The sequence below is a fragment of the Ceratosolen solmsi genome, unplaced genomic scaffold (assembly GCF_000503995.2).
Source record: "Ceratosolen solmsi marchali unplaced genomic scaffold, CerSol_1.0 scaffold11, whole genome shotgun sequence".
Lineage (NCBI taxonomy): Eukaryota > Metazoa > Arthropoda > Insecta > Hymenoptera > Agaonidae > Ceratosolen > Ceratosolen solmsi.
This window is the reverse complement of record NW_011948416.1, coordinates 14,984,908-15,007,295: the sequence shown is the minus strand read 5'-3', so window position 1 is coordinate 15,007,295 and position 22,388 is coordinate 14,984,908. Positions and strand designations below refer to the sequence as shown.

At 21.9% G+C, this 22,388-nt stretch overlaps 4 protein-coding genes across 4 annotated transcripts; 2 read left to right on the top strand and 2 right to left on the bottom strand.

The window, feature by feature from the left end:
- Positions 1 to 2,417: 2,417 nt before the first annotated feature.
- HemK1 (HemK methyltransferase 1) lies at positions 2,418 to 4,841 on the bottom strand. Its single transcript, XM_011496033.1, has 5 exons — positions 4,090 to 4,841; positions 3,333 to 3,421; positions 3,055 to 3,268; positions 2,739 to 2,989; positions 2,418 to 2,663 (listed from the first exon to the last, which is right to left on the bottom strand). Exons 1-5 carry the CDS (start codon positions 4,375 to 4,377, stop codon positions 2,420 to 2,422), a joined length of 1,086 nt encoding a protein of 361 aa, XP_011494335.1. The 5' UTR covers positions 4,378 to 4,841; the 3' UTR covers positions 2,418 to 2,419.
- A 2,598-nt stretch (positions 4,842 to 7,439) lies between these two features.
- Hsc20 (iron-sulfur cluster co-chaperone protein HscB-like protein, mitochondrial) lies at positions 7,440 to 8,552 on the top strand. The gene is made up of 3 exons (XM_011496032.1): positions 7,440 to 7,801; positions 7,922 to 8,178; positions 8,423 to 8,552. The coding sequence occupies exons 1-3, from the start codon at positions 7,514 to 7,516 to the stop codon at positions 8,550 to 8,552; spliced, it is 675 nt and encodes a 224-aa protein (XP_011494334.1). The 5' UTR covers positions 7,440 to 7,513.
- A 43-nt stretch (positions 8,553 to 8,595) lies between these two features.
- Positions 8,596 to 9,817, bottom strand: Ak6 (adenylate kinase isoenzyme 6). Its single transcript, XM_011496031.1, has 4 exons — positions 9,659 to 9,817; positions 9,487 to 9,565; positions 9,220 to 9,371; positions 8,596 to 8,984 (listed from the first exon to the last, which is right to left on the bottom strand). Exons 2-4 carry the CDS (start codon positions 9,524 to 9,526, stop codon positions 8,649 to 8,651), a joined length of 528 nt encoding a protein of 175 aa, XP_011494333.1. The 5' UTR covers positions 9,527 to 9,565; positions 9,659 to 9,817; the 3' UTR covers positions 8,596 to 8,648.
- A 422-nt stretch (positions 9,818 to 10,239) lies between these two features.
- Positions 10,240 to 13,654, top strand: LOC105359422 (uncharacterized). The gene is made up of 6 exons (XM_011496030.1): positions 10,240 to 10,510; positions 10,900 to 11,295; positions 11,581 to 11,664; positions 11,846 to 12,191; positions 12,267 to 12,689; positions 12,883 to 13,654. Exons 1-6 carry the CDS (start codon positions 10,493 to 10,495, stop codon positions 13,539 to 13,541), a joined length of 1,926 nt encoding a protein of 641 aa, XP_011494332.1. The 5' UTR covers positions 10,240 to 10,492; the 3' UTR covers positions 13,542 to 13,654.
- Positions 13,655 to 22,388: the final 8,734 nt, after the last annotated feature.

The following is a 22,388-nucleotide window of genomic DNA, read 5'->3' as shown; positions in this document are numbered from 1 at the left end:
TTATTGTATTATATTAACTATTATAAATTATTTTTATAAATTAAAATTTTTTATACCAATTTATATAAAATTAATTAAACAAAATTAGAATATTTAATGTAATAATAATTAAATATTATTTTCTATTTATTTTGTTTATCTGAGTTTTTTTTATAAATTACAGTTATTCTTAATATTTTATTCAAATTAATAAAATACATTTTAATTGTTTATACATATTTATCAATATTGAATAAATTAAATTTGAATTGAATATTGAAGGAATATTAGATAAATGAATAATAATTTAATATATTTTCAAAATTAAAATTTTTAGTTAAATGACATGAAATTGAATTAATTTTCCTTGTTTTCTTAATTACATGTCATTTATTACTAAAGTAATCTTTCGTATTATATTGTAGTAATATTTGTGTATTGCTATAAATATTTAGACAGATAATTATAAAATTATTTTAAATTTATATAAAGATAAAATTTATATAAGCATATTTAAATAAAACTATATGTAAAGAGGTATGTAAATGAAAATGATCAAGATTATAATATTTAAAGGTTGAAAAATTTTTATCTACATTTAAATTTTGTTCGTTATAAGTTTTTTTATCAAACATAATTGTCTATGATTTTTTTGTATGAATAAAATTAATGAAAATATTTTATTTATCATTGACAATAACGGAATATATTATTCTTAAGTATAATATATGATTTATAATTATATCGATTATTGTAATTCATGGTTTTCATATGAATTAAATTTTCGATTATTTATTTTCGAAGAACCTTGTGAAGTGTAACATTAAGATTCAAAAAAAGTTATTCTTTAAATTCTACAGCATCATAATATTATACTATCCTTAAATACTATAAAACAAATTGAATAGCTTAAATGATCAAATCAATTGTACAATATTAAAAAAATTTATTTAATAATATTCATAATTAACTAGTAAAGTGTTAAAGAGCAAATTTATTCAATTATGACGTTATCTTAATAGTTTTTAGTGTAATTAAATATATAAGTTCTAAGTGTTTTAAATAAATGCCTTACTAGAATTAAGACTGTGATGTAATGAATATATATTAAGAATTTTAAATAAATTATTGTTACAAAAAATATTTTTATTTATTATAGACAATAATAAAAAAAAAAACAAAAATTTATTTAAATATTCATCAATTAAAATATTTTATGTATAATGAATATATATGTATTTCCAATATTTTTGATTAAGAAAATATTAAGTATAGCTTAATTTAATCGAATAGAAATATTTTTTAAATGATAAAATTTTTATGCATGTAAATTATAATTGTTAAATTAATAAAGGATATTAATATTATTAAAAATTGATAAAATCTAAAAAATCTGTTATATATAAAAGTAATATTCAAAATATAATTGATATTTTGATAAATTTATAAGTTCAATTTGTAATTTTATATTGTATAAAATATAAAATTATTTAAATAATAAATCTTAAACTCTGTACTTAATTTGTTTTAATGTCAAGATCTATTTTATGTCATTTATTAAATTTACGTTTTTTTATATTAAAATTGATATTTTAGAATTTTATTAAGTTAAAATATTTTGAATATATATAATTGAAAACAAATGCTTTGTCACTAAAGTTATAAAAAACTATTTCCAATCAAATCATATTATGGAAATATAATGTATATAATTATTGTTTATAATTACAGCATAAAATGATGACTTAGTATTGTATATACGATTTTATTATTATTTAAAACATTCTTTGTAATCATGCTTAAACATAACATATATTTTAAAAATTAAGTTATGACTTATTTAAAAATGCCAAACTATAATATAATAAAAAACATTCCAGCAAAAATATGTGAACTCTTCTTATAGAATTATTATTAAATATATTAATAATTTACAGATTATTTTAATAATTTATTTATAACCAATTCTCTTGTGAATATTCACCATGTAAACTTTCTGTGATATGTCTGATGATTATCCAAACCACTTTATTATTATAGTCATCCTTCATTTGGTCTGCTATTTAATTTATATGTTTAATGCATATTTGCTACATGTACATTCGCAATACAAAAAACTATACTTCAATATTTCAATAGTTTCAAGTTTAATGATAAAAAAATTATTTAAAAAATTGAACGTGTATCCTATGTTAAAATTAGTTTACATATCAGTTTAAATATCAAGCTTATTAACTCATGTGTCCAAACACATATATATATATATATATATATATATATCATTAATTTATTTAATGATCAATTGAATAAAATAAAGAAATATATATTATACATCTCATTATAAATTTTATTATTATTTAATCCAGGCTTTTAACATATTATTGAATAAATAATAACAATTACAAATAGTAAAAATTTCTTAACTCAATAATAAATTATATCAACCAATTTTTAAAATTTCAACAAAGCGATCTTTGTTAGCAAAATCTTTATGAACATATTCTAATTTCAATTTATTTACATAATTTTGCTTAATAAAGAATTCAATTCTTTCAGGATGATTAAAGTCAACTTCTAAAATAAGGAATCCACCTATTTTAAGTGCTTCAGATGCATATTTAAGAATTGATAAAATCAATTTTAATCCATCATGTCCACCATCTAAAGCTTTTACATCTTCATATCTAAAAGTATACATATAATATTTTATTATAGAATATGTCACACAATATCTTTTTAATATGAATTTAGTTACTTACAACTTGATTTCTGGTTGAAGTTTAAATACTGTCTCAGTTGGTATATAAGGAGGATTACTTACAATAATTTCAAATTTATCATTATAAAAATTGATAGAATCTTTAAAAAAATTTTTTTTTTTTTCTATTAAACCATCATTTTTTAAAATTGCATTGAAAAGAATAAGTCGATCTTGAAGTTGCAGATCTTGGGCATTACGCATAGTTAACTCGCAGGCATGTGAATTTGCGTCAATTGCAGTAATATTTATCTAAAAAAGCATACTAATATATTAATCAAAATATAATTTTGTTATTTTAAGATTATTTTATGCACATTCTTATGGGAGTGTAAAAGTGAAAGACAAATAGCACCGGATCCACAACCAATTTCTAAAATATTGCATTTATCATTTTTGAATGAAACAATCCTCTTTAATGAAATATCAACAATTATTTCAGTTTCCGGACGTGGAATAAAAATAGGAGGTTCTAGTTTTAATGTGATATGTCTAAAATCCCATTCGCCAATAATATACTGCACTGGCATTCTGAAATATTTTGTAGTTAAATATTTAATAAATTACTTATCTGAAAATATATATAGAGATAAACCTTGATAATCTACATTGACATAGCCCCTCCAGTTTTTGCAACTGCTCTCTATTAAGTTTCATTGTGCTTATATTGGACAAGTCCGTTAGCTAAATAATAATATACAAGCTTAAATTAACGATAAATTTGTCAACAATTAAGCAATTATAAGATACATACTTAAAATGTACAAAAATAAAAAAAATTTTTAAATATATAAATTTCTCTAAATAATTTTTAAATTAAATTAAATATTAGGTAATATAAAATAATTAAGCTTAAATATATTAAAAAAAAAAATAAAAAAAAACAAGCTTATATAATTTTGTTTAGTCTTGATGCAACATATCCTTTTTTATTTTATTCAATTTATAAACAATAATTTTCATATTATCTACTCTTAGTAGATTTTTTGTAATTATTATTTCATATTTCTTTCACCGAATAAAAAACAAATGAAAACTTGTTTAACAAAAATTGTTAAAAAATATTAAAATTATTCAACAGTTTACACTTCTTTTTGTAGATATTTATTAAATTATTTTTAATGTAAAAAGCCTTTGAGAATCTTTAAATAGTTTCAATTACTTTAATAATACTAGGTTACTAATATTCAAAATAAATTTTTCAGTAATTGTAATTATAAAAGAAAATATTGATGAACTGTATATTACATTTATATTTTTCTATTGATAAAATAATATAAATATATATATATATATTATTGTGAATTATAATTCATTAATGTAAATTGTAAATTAAAAATAAAATTGTTTACCCTTGAAATACCTAATACATGAGCAATAATATGTTCGATAGATTTTTTTGGCTCAATAATTTTCTCCTTTTCAAATATTTGATGCCAGTATTTAATCATATTAATGATTGTTACATTTTCTTTTTCATATTTTTTATTATTATTACTATAAATACGCATAAATGCTAAGGGTATTCTAAATGGTATATCTTGAAAAAAAAAACATATTTTTGATGATTTTATGATAGACGTAGATGTTAATAAATATGAAGAATGTCTCGATACATATTTAAGCCAATGCCTCAACATTTTTCACTTATTTAATGATTATATTATTATTTCACGTTCATATTTTTAGTTCACGCTTATAATATGGCTTTCAAGTACTTTTTCATGTCACATAATTGTCGAATTTCATCAAATTTCATTGCTCTAAAAATATTATAAGCATGTACGTATTACAATTTATTTATAACTGACACTTATAAAAAGTTTCATAAAAAATTTCTAATAACAATGTAAAGTCAGAGATAGTAAACGTAAGTATTAGCCCTTTTACAGATATGTAGAATGAAAGTTTCAATTTTATTAATTCTTTTAAATGTTTGCGATTGTAATATGGTGTTTTCGAAATTTTCCAAACGTATATTGTTTAAAGAAAAAAATTATAAAATATTTATGTCATACATTGACAATAATGAGTTTTAATTTATTAATATATATAATTCAGATTTTATATTTAGTACACTTTTGAGAGCCAGCGAGGTTAGACATCAAATACGCATGTCTCAAATAGGTGAATTTTCTATTTTCTCCAGGATATTATCAGATCAACCTCAGTTTCCGAAATTTCAAATTAAAAAAATATATAAGTTAATACACGTCTAATTTCATTCCTAGTTTTTCTAAAATAATAAATCATACGTATTTTACTCAACAATATTTAAAAGATTGTATGTATGTAAAATATTGACGATATTAATATTTTTCTTTTTAAAATCTGTTCCGATTGATTTTAATTACGCCCTTACTAGAGCTTATTTAAAGCAATTATTTATGAATAAATAATAGTCATTTTAAAAGGAATAAATATCTTAACTAATATTTAATATAAATATGACATTCGTGAATTGTATATTCATTGAAATATTTGTTTTGCAATGTTATATTTACAAAATTCTGTAGGCTCTTTTCACAAATGTTCACATAGGTAACCAAGAGTCTTTATAATTATTATTTGGTAAATAATTAATTCGAAAAAGTACGGTAAAGGTGTAATAAATTAAATCTTTGTAGTTTTAAAAGCAATGCACAATTAGCCCATATTACTCTGTTGGAAAACTAAGTGAAATACAATGTATAAAAATTATTTTTATGAAAAGCTATTAGAAGCAAAAAATTCTTTAGCTAACAAGTAAAGTAATAGTAGATTTTATTGATTTATATTTAAATAATAACATTTCCACTGCTGAAGATACTTAAAGGATTTTATATAATAATACTGTTGCGTTTTTAAAAAATTAATTTAAATTTTACATTAATTAATAGTTCTTATAATGAAAAAAAAATTCATTTGTACATATTTTATTTATAAATTTATACTTTATATTATTCAATTTATTTTCTAAAAATTTAAATAATTATGTAATCGTTAATTTTTCAATCTTTTCTAAAGCATTCTCAAGTATATATATTTACTGAAAAATCCACTCAGCTTATCAATTAAAAAACATATAAAAATACAAAATAAAAAATTACAAAAGCATATCTAATAAGCTAATCAATGAAAAACATAAAAATACAAAATAAGATATTACTAGTCGCATAGATTGCAGTAATAATTCATTTTTAGCAAGTATATATACTGTAATATATCTCGAACTATATATTTGTCATGTGGATAGTAGTACATATAAGCTTAATTGTATATATGAATTAAATGTTTGTAAATTGACAATATTAAAAATTCATAAAGCAAAAATATTTAAAATAAATATTTAGGGTAATAAAGGGTTTAAAATTAATAAAAAGGCATTCGTTGTTAAATTATCACTTGTTAAAAAATGCTAAATAATTTTTATAAAAACTTATATTTTATTTTCAGATATTACCATATTAGTTAACATAGTCTTTAAAAAATTAATTTAAATATGTCAAGTTTTTAAAAATGTATGGATAAAATATTACTCGATTGGTTTATGGACTATCGAGTTACTGAGATGTTTTGTTTAATTTTTTAAATTAATATATTTGGTAAGACCATATATTTACTTTGCGTTTAAATTTCATTAAGTTTTCGATTTGTTTCATGAAAATTATAAAAATACAAGAATATGAGACTTTAAAAGCACTTATTAAAAATATACTATAGATGGTAATTATTTACTAGAATCCATTAATTTACTGACATATTCATCTAATAATATTAATATATAATAATAATAAAATATAATGTCTTTGTCTATTAGTGGGGGGATATCGGCGCTTGATATTATTTTCAATATTAATAATATAACATATTAGCAACATATAGGCATATTGTGTAAAAATTGGAAATAAATAGGATTTTTTGACATTTGCTTTTAAATATTCGAATCAATATTTTTCGTACTTTCCTTTACAGCTGAAGTATAATATAGTATTTTTGCTATTGTTCGTATTATATTTATTTAATATATTTTTTAGTTTTTAATAATTTAAAAGTAAAAGAAAATACATTACTTAATGGTTTTAATGTTTGTATTAACAGTTTGTTAAGAAAAATTAATTAATTACGCATTATAGTTATACTAAAAAACAACCTCGAAACATACGGTTTATTATTATTGTTTATATTGTTATCGATATCGTGATTCTTATTTTCAAAATTTATGTAATATCTTTTTGACAAAAAAGTTAAGCGTACATTTTCTTTTTAATTGAATCATGAAATAATAAAAAAAATTTATTTTAAAAATATTAGAAATTTTAGTTTTATAAAAATAAAACTTGAGCAATTAAATTATTTAAAGTTTTTTCTTGCTTATATATTAGTTCCCTTATAAATTATAAATATATTATTTCACACAGCAATGTGTTACGTAATAATGAAAATAAATACCTATTCAAAAAGCAATGTTTATCTATTATTTGTACTTATTAAATACGTTCAAGTTGCATTGATATTCGATGGATTCGCGGGTACTATGAAAGAGCGCACTCTCATGTTGATTGGGTATAATTAAAATGAATCAGCTTTCGAATTAGATTCTGAAAAGGAAAGTTTAACCTCTTATTTAATATCGTTTTAGCAAAATTTTGCTTAACCCTTTTTAACATAATTTGTGTTTATGACCTTAACATGGTATAATAACAATAGTTTAACATGAATATTCAAAATGTTTTAATAAACTTATTCCAAAAAAATTTAATTTATTTAGGAATAAATCTCAATGACTGTAATAAAATGCATGCACGCTTATTTTTAAAGCATAAAAATATTTTAATTTTTCAAAAAGGAAATATTTTACATTTTAGCGATTGTTTTTCAAAATGCTGGAAGTGTAATTATCCTCATAAATCTAATTTTTTTTGTTCTAAATGTAATGCTTTGCAGAAGCTTCCAAAAGATTTAAATTATTTTGATATTATTGGAGTTTCAAAAGATTTTGATGTTCCTGTTACAGACATTCAAAAAAAATATAGACAACTTCAAAGTCTTTTGCATCCTGACAAATTTGGACAAAAATCTGAGGTAATGCACTCTGTTCTATTCAATTATGTGTATTTTGAAGTTTAAGCAAATATTTGTAATTTAATATTTATATATTTTTTAAGTTTTAATAATAATTTAGAATTATATTATTTTAAATAGGTAGAAAAAGAAATTTCAAGAAATGTTTCCTCCTTAGTTAATAAAGCTTACACTACTTTACTTCATCCATTAGATAGAGGCTTGTATATGCTTAAATTGTATAATATTTGCATACCAGAAGAAAAAACAAGCTTGGACCATGAATTTTTAATGAAAATTATGGAAAAAAATGAAGAAATTGAAAAGTATTCTGAAAATGTAGAAAAAATACTAGAATTTACAAAAGAAAATCGAATAACATTAGTTAGATTAACAAAGTATTATATGTTATATATTAAGTTAATTGTAACTACAATTGCTTCAATTTTCAATTATTCTCTTATTTAGATAATACAATCTTTTTATATACTATAATTTTCTTTTACATATTTAAAATTTAATTTTATATTTAACTTAATCTTAATATATAACAATTAATTAAAAAAATAATTGAAATTTGAATCTAGAGCCGAATTTATAATACATAGTAACAAACTACTAATTTAGTTTTATAACTTTCAGGCAAATATCACAAGCATTTCACAATAAAGATATTGATCAAGCTACAAAACTTTTAATAAAAATGAAATATTACGTTAATGTAGATAATAAATTAAAAAATTTTAGACAAATTTTGGGGGTTATTGAATAAATAATAAATAATGTACAGAGAATATGTAAATATGTATATTATGTTATAAAACTGGTATGATATAATAACAATAAAGAACATGTACAAATAAATAAATCATTGATTATCTATTTTCCATTGTTCAATCCATTCACATATTCTATTGATATTATCATTTATTTGCTCTAGTGTATCATTTTGTAGTTCGTAAACTATCTCTTCTTTGTATGATTCTTTTGCTTCTTCTAAAATAGTTTGGAAAATTTCACAATCAATATTATCTTCTAATTTTTTGCCAGTGTATCCTCTAGAATCTAAACGATCATATAAAATAGTATTATTAGTTCTTAAAACAAATACAATGTCAAACCATCTTTCTGGAAAAAAATCTACTCCATGATAATCTACAATTTTTCCTCCTTCACACATCATTGGTTCCATTAAGTCTAATAACTATAATTAAAAACAAAATATACAAACAGTTTTTATCTTAAACATTTAAAAGAATAATTATTGATTATTGTAATTTTTTTAATTCTTTATAATGTGAGAATTTTATTGAATGAAAATTTATGAAATATCGTTTGAATATATTATCAATTATTAAATTTCAAACATGAATTTGAAGTTAATCAAAATCTTTGAAAAATTTCCTAAAATAACTTGTCTTGATTATTTAGCGATTTACCTTATCTTCATTTAAAATTTGACATTGATAATTTTGATCATATGATTCTAAGCATTTATTATCAACAGCTAATTTACTAACATCTAACCAAATCAGGTTTGTGCGTTCTGAAAGTAATCTTGACAATTCACTTTTACCAACACCTGGAGTACCTAAAATAATACATGAATATTTTTATCACTAATATTATATTGATTGATTGAAATACTAACAAAATAAATAAAGTTTCAATATAAAAAAATATTAAATAAAAAATATTAAAGATACCTGTAATTAAAATATTTGGATCTTTTTTATTTGTTGTCATTTTTCTCAAGTTTATACATGAATCGATTCAATTTAGAGCTATGCATGTATTAACAACACAGTCCAAATAAAAGAGTACGATAATAATATTATGATTCGTGTATACATGCATTCAGATTATATATTTATCATACCATATCGATCTCTTATGCATTCATCAGTCTTTCCCTTTCGGCAGTCACCGTAGTGCATTTGTCATATCGTTTTGTCCACGAATCATGACACAATTATGTTCATTAGAGTGACGTCATCCTTTCATCTTCAGCATAATCACAAAGTGTGTATGCAACCATAGATTTTCATAATTCGCGGGAAGTAATATTGATTTTTATTTATATATTTTATTTTTTTTTTTATTTATTTTTTTTTTTAATGAAATAGTTTAGAAATAATTATTATCAAGTAGCAATTGGAACAATTTTTAAAAAGAAATTTACAAAATTTCTCATACATATAAGCGTATGTAATGTATGTAATATAAATCATTTGGGAAATACAGTAAATCCCAGTATTCGACGTGATAGTTGAATGTTTAATACAATTTCGGTGTAAAGTCATTGATAATTTATAACGGATTATCGATTACATGCAGCAAGCAATTATTAAAGTATGAGTAACGTTAATATGGATTAAATTGATATTCAGAGATGTAATCGTATTGTACATCTGCTGTTTTTTTTATTTTATTTATTATTTCAGACACAATTGTATTCAAGTACAAGTTTCTAAATGATCCAATAAATTTTGTTATTCCTTTTATATATTACAAAACTGAAAAAACATAACAAGGTACCGGTGGACGATTGTGTACTTTTAAATATTTGAAGTTTTAGACAATTTCTAATTACTATCTAAATACGTCGTTAAATTAAAAAGAAACTTAATAAGGTTATGTGGTCAAATCACAAACAACTTAATATTCTATCATATTTTTTCTCTAATTTTGTTTTTTCTTATCATATTTATTATGGCAAATAAATGTAAGGTGAGTTAAATCTAATTTTACTAATTTTAGATCAATTTATTAAAATTGTAATGATGTATTATAGTTATATTGATTAACAGCTGGAGAGTTATGTATATTTTATAAATTTTGTACATGAATAAAATATTTAATATATTTAATTTTTTTTCATTATTGAATACTAAATATTTTATAGTGGGTAATATTTAATATGAAATTCAATCAATTATGTTTAATGAGTATTTGCTAAATAATAAGAACAATATCTTTAAAAAAGAAAAAAATACTTACGAATAATTATATAAAGAATTTAATGTCAACTTAGTTAAATTCTTAAATTATTAAATTTTTATGTAATTGTATTATCAAAATAAAGAAAGTTATTACAATATATAAATTTGTTATTATAGGAATGTGGTTGCACGTGCAAACAATGTAATAAATATGAACAAATGCATAATGATATGCATTTGCACGTGGAAATAGAAAACTTGCGTCAACGATTAGTCGAGAGAGATAATCATATTGTAACAATGGAAACACAGTTTTTAAATGAAGCTGAAAAATTTCCCAATGGTGAATTAGCATCACTGAAAGAAGAAATGATTATTTGGCAAGATAAATATACAAGATTATATGAATCTCACAAACGTATTCAAAAAGTTAACCAGAATCTTGAAGATAAACTGTTAAAGATTGTTGACAAATGTGAGACTGAGAAAGGTGCCTTTACCAAGGATATAGCCACTCTCTCCATTAAATTGGCTGATGCTAATTATAGTATTCATCAATTAACACAAGATAATGTAAATTTATAACGTTCATTAATAATATATAAACCAATTATATCACACAATTTTGTATATCATTTACATAATAATAATTAATTTTTAAAAACTATTCAAATTGAAACATTCAAAAATGATATATGTATTCTCTTTATATTTATATTTTATAAAATAATGAAATGAAAGTAAATTTAAATTTCTTATAAAATCTTGTAAAATTTCTTATAAAATATCTATATCTATACGTGTATATATATATATATATATATAAATACATTATAGAAATTTTTTGTGTTTATTTAGGAAAAATATCGACGCGATATAATTTTAGCCACTCAGCTACTTCAATGTAAGCCATCTAATTTTGTTGGTCAAAAATACGAATCTGTAAGTAAGAACTGAAAAACATATAATTCAATATATTTTAAGCAAAGTAATAGTATAAAATATAATCTTTTTTTATAAATAACAATAAACAAAAATTTTTTGGAAAAAAATGCTTGAAATTACTTATAATGAAATACTGTATCTTTGGAAATTAATTTATTTTATGTTCATTTGTTTTTAGCTACCATCAGAAGTTCAAGCAAAAGTAAGAACATATGTTACACAGAAAAATCATATAAGTGAAATTCCCAATACAGATATTAAAAGCATAACAGTTCCAATATCTACATTTCCTCCAACAGCCATGGTATATAACGTTGCAAAGCCAATAATGGATAAACAAGATATTAATAACGATGATAATGAAAAATCTCCCATAGACATGGTATCAGCAGCTATTATGGCTAAAGTCTTAGAGGATAGAGAAAAAGAAAGAATATTTGCTCGACATTGTAATACTTGTACATGTCATAGAAATGTTTTAAAAGTTGATAATGAAAGCCAAACAACACAAGCACAAGATGAAAGTAAGCTTCCTGGTACTAAGAATTATTTTAAGATGTTTAATCATGCAAAAAATAATAATGAGTTCTTTTGTTCAGATATCAAAGATATGAATTTGAATTGTAGCAAAGGGTATTCTCTTTATAATAACTTAAATGTAAAACATGATACTTATCATTGTTCAAGTGGAACAGTAGAATCAACACTACATATGGATAATGAAAATTTTAAAATATCTTGTCGAAATAGCACTAATGACAATACTTATTTAAATTTTACAAATTCACATAAAAATCGAAGTATTACAAATGAAGTCAATATTCAGGATAAATCTAAGTCAATAAATGAAGTAGCTAGGATGGAAATACAAAGTAGTCTGAATAATTATGAGAAGTCAATAAGTGAAGCAAAATTAGCAAAAGAGATGGAAAATTTTGATGAGCTATTATGGAAAAGTAATTGGATAAATTCAAAAGGTTTGCAAAATACTAATGAAAGTGAAACGAAGTTAGACGTTATAAATGAGAAATCGCCTCCATTATCAGTGAGCGACGTAAAAAACTCAAATTACTTAATTAAAAATGAGAAAATGCAACCAGAATCAACTTCTAGTCTAAGTTTTGACAATTCTGAACATTACCAATCGGTATTGTATACTAGTGGACGCAATAGACCTAGCACGGTATGAAAGTGAAACGAAGTTAGACGTTATAAATGAGAAATCGCCTCCATTATCAGTGAGCGACGTAAAAAACTCAAATTACTTAATTAAAAATGAGAAAATGCAACCAGAATCAACTTCTAGTCCAAGTTTTGGCGATTCTGAACATTACCAACCGGTATTCTATACTAGTAAATGCAATAGGCCTAGCACGGCATTAGTACATGTTGCTAAATCTTCACGATCCGACAGATCTACATCGATAAGCAATGACGAGAATGCGTCTTGCACATTACATAAAAGTGCGCAAATGCAACCAGAATCAACTTCTAGTCCAAGTTTTGGCGATTCTGAACATCACCGATCGGTATTGTATACTAGTGGATACAATAGGCATAGCACGGCATTAGTACATGTTGCTAAATCGTCACGATCTGACAGATCTACATCCATAAGCAATGACGAGAATGCGTCTTGCACCTTACATGAAAATGTGCAAATGCAGAGAGTAGCTGAGTGGATTAATACAATCACTACTGATAGTTCACAACTTGAGAATAATTCATTGTCCTCTGAAATTGAGCATCAACCAGATTTAATAACTTTTGAAAGTTTCAGTGATTTCTCAAATAATGCATCTGAAAAGCTAGAAGAAATATATTTAAGCCTAAAGAATAAAGATATTTACCAATATCTTGATAAGAGTAAATAAATATCAAGAAGAGCAGAATGGCTGTTAAAGAAGCTTGCAAGCCAACTTTCAATCTAAAACGTAATTCTGCTTATTATATTAAAATTTAGTTCTGTACGACGGAAAGAAGTCTTTTATAAAATATTTTATCTTTAAATAATTTTTTAATAAAAAAATTGCGATTACAGATTTTATTATTAGGAAATTGCAAAAGCACCAAATTTGAATTTAGCATTAAAAAAATTAGTTTACAGGTTAAATGTTGATATTAAAACAACAATGAGAAATATATTTATTTAATATTTTCAAGTATTTTCCATATTTAAAACTTGTATGTTTAATTACTTGTGTTATTATGTAATGAAATTTTCAATTCTAAATATTTTCATTTTTATGAAAATAGTAGAAATAATAGTTCATTTTAAATTTTTATTATCAATAATTTATAAATAATTATTATTTTCGTTTATTTGATGTATACGCTTTAAAAACTTTATAATGTACATTTTATTATTATTGTTACTGTTGATTTTTATCATAATTATTGTTTTTATTATGAAATTCTATTTTTGAACAAAGTGATATTTGCTTATAAAATTATAAAATTTCTATTTTCATATACTTTATTATTTTATATCAAATAAACTATAAATACAGATAAAAGAATATATATTTTTTCAAATGAAAAATATATAAAGTTTTAAATAATTTTATTGTAAGTATGAATAAATTTTTGCAAAGAATTTTGTAATTATAGTCAAGTTCTTTTGATTTTAATTTATAAGAAATATAAATTAGTAAATTAAAAGAAATGATATATCAATTATCAAACAAAAAGTAAATTGTTTTTCAATTTAAGAAAAATTGTGTTAATCATAACCAGACAGTTTATAAATTGATAATATTTTTCGGAATATTTAATACACTTAACAGGCAACATAGATATTAACTTGTGAAGATCAAGTATCTCACGTGTACTTTAAACAGTGTTCGTAAATTTAGTGCGAATTGTCATATATTCAATTATAGTATTTCCTTTAATTAATATTTTTATTTTAAAATGTATATTGTTTAACAGTAATACTTTAAATATCATTTTAAATTCCATTGTGTTCTTGAATCTATTTTTAAACAAAATAGACTATACAAATCTTAAATAAATTGGATTAGAAAAATAAAAGCGTAGTTTGAGAAAACCTTAAACTTGGCAAAGTAGCACTGGTTTTTTTAATCTTTTAATAGTAAATACAGTGTTTTTTAGTTATCAACTATACAATATATTAGAAGAAATGTAATGTATGTAAATTGATAAAAAAAATATATATCCATAAAATAAAGATTAGATTGTTATTGGCTTACAATTTTATATATACTTTGTACATATTATATTTTGTAAATGATTTTATGTATTTTCCTATGATATATATATATATATATATATATATATATATATATGTTTTTTAAATTTATTAATTAAGCAAATTATTCTTGAGTAAGTTCATTTTTTAATTGTACAGATATTTTTAATTATTAGTTTAAAGTACTAAAAATTAAATGATAATGTATATACTATTAAAAATAAAATTTTTAAATATTTTTGGATATTCATTTTAATAAATGTATTATTTTATATCTTTAGTTTTACATAATATAAATGACATAAGCTAATCTTATATAATTTTAAATAAACATCATATTTATTAGTGATTGAATATTTTAATTAAAAAATTTATTATTATATTAAGAGTTTTTCATACCATTTTGATCTTATAATCGTATATCGATATGAAAGTGCAATTCACAATATTAATTTACAATAGTTTGAAGATAATACTTTAATTTACAAATTAATTATGTGCAATTGTAATAACGATGATAGTAACGATGCTGATGATAACAACGACAACAACGACGATGATGCTGATGATAATAACAACAATAATAACCAATGTATTTATATTAAATTACAATTGATATGAACAAACTTATATATTTATCTATTTATAATACTTGAAAATTATTTAATAATTATTAAATTTATTTTTTCAATTTATATTTTTAATTCCTGAAGCCAATTAAATCTTTTGGCTACGGTGTAAGTTGAAAAATACAATAATAATAATTTGCAGGCTTTAAAATTAATGTTATTATTTTTACTTGATATTTTTAATTTGATTTGGAAATAAACAATTAAGTTTATAATTTAATTTTAAAATATTGTTTTCAAATGGTTTTATAGATATTCAGGAAAAATTGTTTCGTATAATATTAAAGTAATTTTTTTATTTTTGTTTCATTGAGGTAATCAACGAATTGCTGAAGTTATTTTAAGTCTACGTATACGTATCGAATTTTATTTATTTTATATATTATACAAAAATCGTACATAATTTGTATCTCACAGGTAGCAAAATTTTCAAATTTAATAAGAGAATTGTTTTTTATATTATTTGTAGACAATCCTTTGGAAGCATTTTAGGCTGTATTATGTCTTGTTTTTGTAATATATTATAAAAATTTTTTATATAATATTCACATAGATATTTCTGACTAGAATTAAACAAATATTTTGGTTCAAATGAGATATATAATATTTACTTATACCATTATATTTTTATGAAATAGGAACATTTTAAACATAAACCGTTGTTCTCTTTCGTGAACCGAATAATGTTGACTACTTAAACAGTTACCAAAAATATACAATTCGAAAATGCTGAACAAAATGGTGCTCATGTAATTAAATTATTATAATACTTACTATTATAACAAAAGAATACAATGCAATCTTACTATTAAGACAAAAGAAATATCATTTGATGTTCAATAAATTATATTTTATTAAAAGTTTTATTTTTTAACTATTTATTACAAAAATACCTCTATAAAAATAGTACATAAGAATAAATATTTAAAAAACTAAAATTATACATTATGAAATATAAAAATAAGTATACTTTTAAATAATTTTTTTATAATAAAAATAGTTCTTGATAATATAATTTTTAAAGTATGTAACATTTTTATTTCGATCAATCAAGAATAAGTGTACAATTTTAATAAACATTTTATTTAATATTTAAACGTTTCTACACACGTTACTTTTCTTCCTATCTAGTGAATAAAACTTATGCTTAGTGTTCGGTAACTGAACATATGCACTAACGACAATGCGAGTTATCAGATATAGAAAAATTGTATCAATTTATTTTGAATATATATGATGCGTCCATTTGATTTACCAATGAATAAATGTAAGATTATATTTAAAAACTTTATATTCTAGTGCTAGATATTATATTAAATTATTCTAATATAAGTTTATTAAATAATTTTTTTTTTTAATATTTGAGACTTAATTTGGACATTTTATTTGATACTATACAATTGCGCAACTTAGATGAAAATTGACATGTAGGCGACGGTTCTTAAAAATTTTAAATTATCGAATTTAAATATAAAACATATATAAGTTAAACAATTTTAATAACAGAGTAAATAATCTCTCGTACAAAAAATATTTTAGTTGTAATTATCTTACATTTAGTGACTAAATTCAAAAATGTTAAATCTTATATTTATTTCTATTACTAACTCATATCACTCATACCTATTAATTATATAAAACTTAAAGTAAATAAAAAGATTAGTTTACACAAATAAATATATTTTCCATATTATTTTTATTCTTATCTAACTATTTTGAAAATATATTTGAAACTCATCTCTCATTCTTAAAAAAAAATATATAAATTTACATGCATTTTTCCATTTTTCAAATATTTTGAATTCGTCTAGTAATCATATCTAAATAATACTAGTTAGAAAAACAATTATATCGTACCAAATATAAGTATTATAAAATAATTACATAGATAGAATTCATCAAAATGATTATAATTAAAATACATTATAAATATATGAATAACCCGAGTAAAAAATTTATATAAAACTCCGTAATAGTTTTTGTCTACTTTTCATTAAATTTATTTATAATATATATATATATATATATATATATATATATATCTTGTAATACCGGTATATTCAATATATTGTCATATATTAATCTATTAATTATATGCTATAGAATTTGTTTAATTAAATATATTCAGATAAAAACAAGTGATGATGTTATTTGGTAAGATTTTGTAAGTAAATATTTTTATAATATGTATTATTTCAATACATTTGATCCAATGCCCTATAATTAATTTTTTTGTTTATGATTGAATTCGACGACATTTATTTGATGTGAATTATAATTCAGTAAATTATTCAGGTTCGAAATAATTCAATATCCATTATTTTAAAACTTGTTTCTGTTTTTTCGAAATGAAGCATTTCAAGTATAGTTAAAAATAATATGCGAACATTACTTACTACTTACGAACTATTACTTCTTTACAAATGTGCACGCCTTATTATAATTATATATAGTTGTAATATTATTTAAATGAGATAATATGATGATTCGTTGATATCGTTTGCATTATATTGTAAAAAAATAACTTATGAACTTAAGTTGCAAATTATAAATTAAAAACAGATATTTTTAGTCGTCGACGATAAGTAGATAAAACTGATAGAGAAAAAAATATTGTATTACTGCATATTATTATAATTTATTGATAAGAAGTGGATTTAAGAAAATATTATTTTATTAGCACAATGTTCGTAATTGTAGTACGTACGTTAATAAAGTGATGAGTGACAAGTAATAAATATTCATGTAAAATAAAATTAACTTAAATGCTTTGAAGTAAGAAAAATTAATATATAAAAAAAATCTTGCAAGATAGCAGTGGTAGTTATTAAAGGTAAAATTGATATATTACGAATAATAATATACCCTATATATAACTACTGCAAATTCTAAATTATAATAATTACAATAAAATAATATTATTTATTTTTCTTTTAATTTATCGTAATAAATTGTAAAAAATTAAATATAATGTAAGTATAATGTCGAAGGTAAGAGTTAAAATTTCGAGCATTACTAACCGTGTAAGCTTTTTGATTGCTCGTGGATCTGTTTTGAACTTGCAAACCGGATGCCAAAACGACGACTCAACATGTATTGGATTTAGTTGGAAGTAGAAAGGCCGAGCCCATGCTCAGTAAGTCTATTCAATCAGGCTAATGTTCCAATAATTTGGTGGCGGAACGTGCAACCTTCAGCATTTGATGAATGAATGAATAGCCTCGCCTTTTAATACTGACTACTACCTATAAAAGTCGGAAGCTCACACCCGTGAGTCTGAAACTTTGGCTATTACTTTTAAATTGGGCATTTTCATGCAAATATAATATATGTACAATGCTTGATATTTTATAAATGCATCGTGAAATTATTTTTTCTTAAAATAAATAAGTCCATCTTTGCAATTTATTGCTTTAATGCTTTTATACCGCTTCATCAACCCTCTTGCAATCGACATGTTTCAAAATCATTGACACTTTATAACAATGATCGCATTCCTTTTTTTAATTAGTAGTAGTAAAATCTTCCCTTTTATTCAGTTATGAATACGATGTTAACATTTTTCTATTTATTTAATTATATATTTATTGTTCGTTATTTTTAGAGCTATGAAAAAATTACATTTCAATTAGAAAGTTTTTCTGTTTAAAAAGCTAGATATAAACAATTTCTAAGGCAATGTACAGCTTATATAAAAATTTTTTAACTTTGATTATTGACTGTATGTATATATTTTTATAATTTAGTATGGAAATATCTATTTTTCTTACTTCATTTTATTTCACATATCTATTCCTTTTCTTTTTTATACTATCGCTTACTCTCTTTCTTCCATCCTCTCTACACATTTTTTTAAGATCCTAGAACTTTTTATATATAATTCACTCGATATAGTACGACGTTGTTAAGATGATTATCAAAGAAAAGATAAAAATAATTATAAATTATACGCACAGCATAGAACATTGATATAGAAATTTAATTAGCGGAATTTACATAACATACGTAGTATGTTATTACCAGTATTTAATTTATACGTTTTAACAGTCATAAGTTTGAGAGTTTCTATTCATTATAATTTATAATACTCTTAAAACCAATCCTTATAACTTTTAGTTTTAAGTTATTAGGATTTCTAACATATTTTCCTTTAAGTATATAAAATTTTTATAAATATCGAGTGTGCTAAAATAATATAAACAATAAAAATTAATAATGCCTTAATAATGATCTCTAATTAAGTTTTATTGATATTACTAAAATTATATAAATAAGGCATTCTTTGGAGTATAAAGTAATTATTTTCTAAATTCCATTGACATTAATCACGTATTAATTATTTTAAAAAATTTCTGATTATATAATAATCAATCACAGCTTATATATAATCTAATTATATTGAAAATTGTATTAGCTATCGTCACGATTTGTGTCCTTGGCCTCGAAATGAGATGTAGGTCGCAGAAAAATGTTTAAATATCAGGGGTCAAAATCATTTTGACGTCCGTAGCTGCCGACTTCAAATCGAGACATTGAAGGTAAGAAATTGTCGTCTCGGTTGGGGTGTGCGCAGCCACCCCACGCATAATTTATAGCAAATGGCCATCACTGCTACCCCAAAGAAAAGAATAAATACTGATCGATCGATTATAATAGTTAGATTTAAATTAGAAGTTTACTTTTTTTATCTAATACCTTGAGATATTAATTTTCTTATAATTACGCGATATTGAATACAAGTTGCCTGTAATATATGCACTAAGATTTTGAGATATTTGTATAATGTATTTCTATTATTTAATATAATTTAAACTTGCATCCTGACAATTAAAGTCACGTATTACATATAAGATGCTTTTTCCTAAATATTTATTCAATATTTTTTTTAATTTATCGATGAAATGCACTATCAGTCATAATTATATACGTATTCCAATCTTACATTGATAAATGAATTTCATAGTAAACGAAAAACACTATCTATAAATTTTAGTACGTACAGAATGAATATATTACAAATTAAACTTAGTTCAAAAAATTAGATTTTAATTAAAAAGCGATGATTTTAAATGTAATATTTAAAAATTTTTCTTTTCTGAATTAAATGTTGTTTTTTATTTAAAACAAAAACACTAATTTTATTATAAAATTATAAACTACAATACAATACCATAAATTTAGAATGCACTTATTATACTATTTTAACTTTTTTATAAAGTATTTAAGACCAAAATATTTTTACTTTTATGTATGTATAAAATATTCGTGATAAACGATTTCAAAATAAGAAATACGTGAATTCATAATGAATGGAAATTAAATTTTTATTAAAACATTGTAATTCAATAATACAATAGAATAACAGAATTTATAAAACCACAATAATGGTGGATTAACTCGACAGTTCATCAAATAAAAAAATACTCTTTAAATTATAAAATAAATTTTGATTAAAATGAAAATTAAAATACAGATAAATCGTCGAAGATGTAAGCGTAAGAAAATTTGCATATATATATATATATATATATATATATATATATATATAATACTTATCTTGTCTTTATGGATAAATTAATATGGCAATAAGAATTAAATTAATGCAATCTCATTGAAAGTGATATAGTGGTTGAAAGAGTAATAGGATGTAAGATATATGTCGTTTTAGAATCAGTATGTTTGGTCTATTATTAAAGATCGGACTTTCATTAAATGCCTTCCCTGTCATGATTTTCTCTACTCCTTATAACTACTGAATTCTAGCTTAGTTCCGACTCGGCTGTGAACGCAAAAAGCCGAGTGAAGCTAACCAGAACTGCCTCAAAGAACTGCTTTGTGCTTCCAACTAGTCAGTAAGAACGCGTTCGCGCTCACGTCAACACGTTTGAGCTTAGTTGTTTATCTCTCAACTTAGCTTGTCTTGTCGACCGGTAAATATCCTACTATTAATGTCATTACATCTTTATAATTTTAAATGACAATTATAGTCAACAGCTATTAACTTTTATATTTTCTTCCATATTTATTTAACTTTTCATTATGATAATCATCATAGTTATTATCGTCGTGATCATTATGAGTTATTAATAATTATTATTATTACTTTTAATCTAGATATTGCAATTAATTTTTAATCAAGATACGCTAATTCTACTTTTAGTCAATTACACAATTTTGGTAAATTTCAAAATGTTAAATCTTTCTAAATGTATCAAAATTAATTAAAAATATTTGTTTAATTTAGCTGTATATTTGTTATTGATTTTATAATTATATCATTTGATAATATAATATTTTTAAATAAAATACAAAATTTACAATGGAACACAAAAAATGGATTTATTTCTACAATATAATTATTTAACAAGATATTATGAAGTAATCTAATACAAGAGCGAAAATTATTCACATTGTAATAACATTATAGACAATCAACAAATTCTGTACAAGCATATTTCGATATGTATTATTGCAAAATATTATCTTTTATATTTTAATATATAAATATTTTTAAATTAAATAAATCACTTTAAATATTTTATTTAAATATTTTTTATTTCAATTTAATCTATACATATTGGATCTTTGGGTAAATCATAAAGTCAGTACGGCATTAAAGTTATGCCAGATATTTCACAAACGCTTTTGTAAAACAATTGCGCAGCGTTAAATGCCCTGAAAAAAATAATAAAATTAGAGATATAATTGAAGTGTGTAATTAGTATAATGTGAGTTAATATTTTAATACTTTGTGAATAAATTGATAAATAAAGTGTAATAATAAACCGACGTGAGATCTCGTAGATAAATGAAAGAAAATATATCATAGTGTGTGCAGCTGAGTGAAATAGGGGTAGTGGTAAATAAGATCGATATGGTCT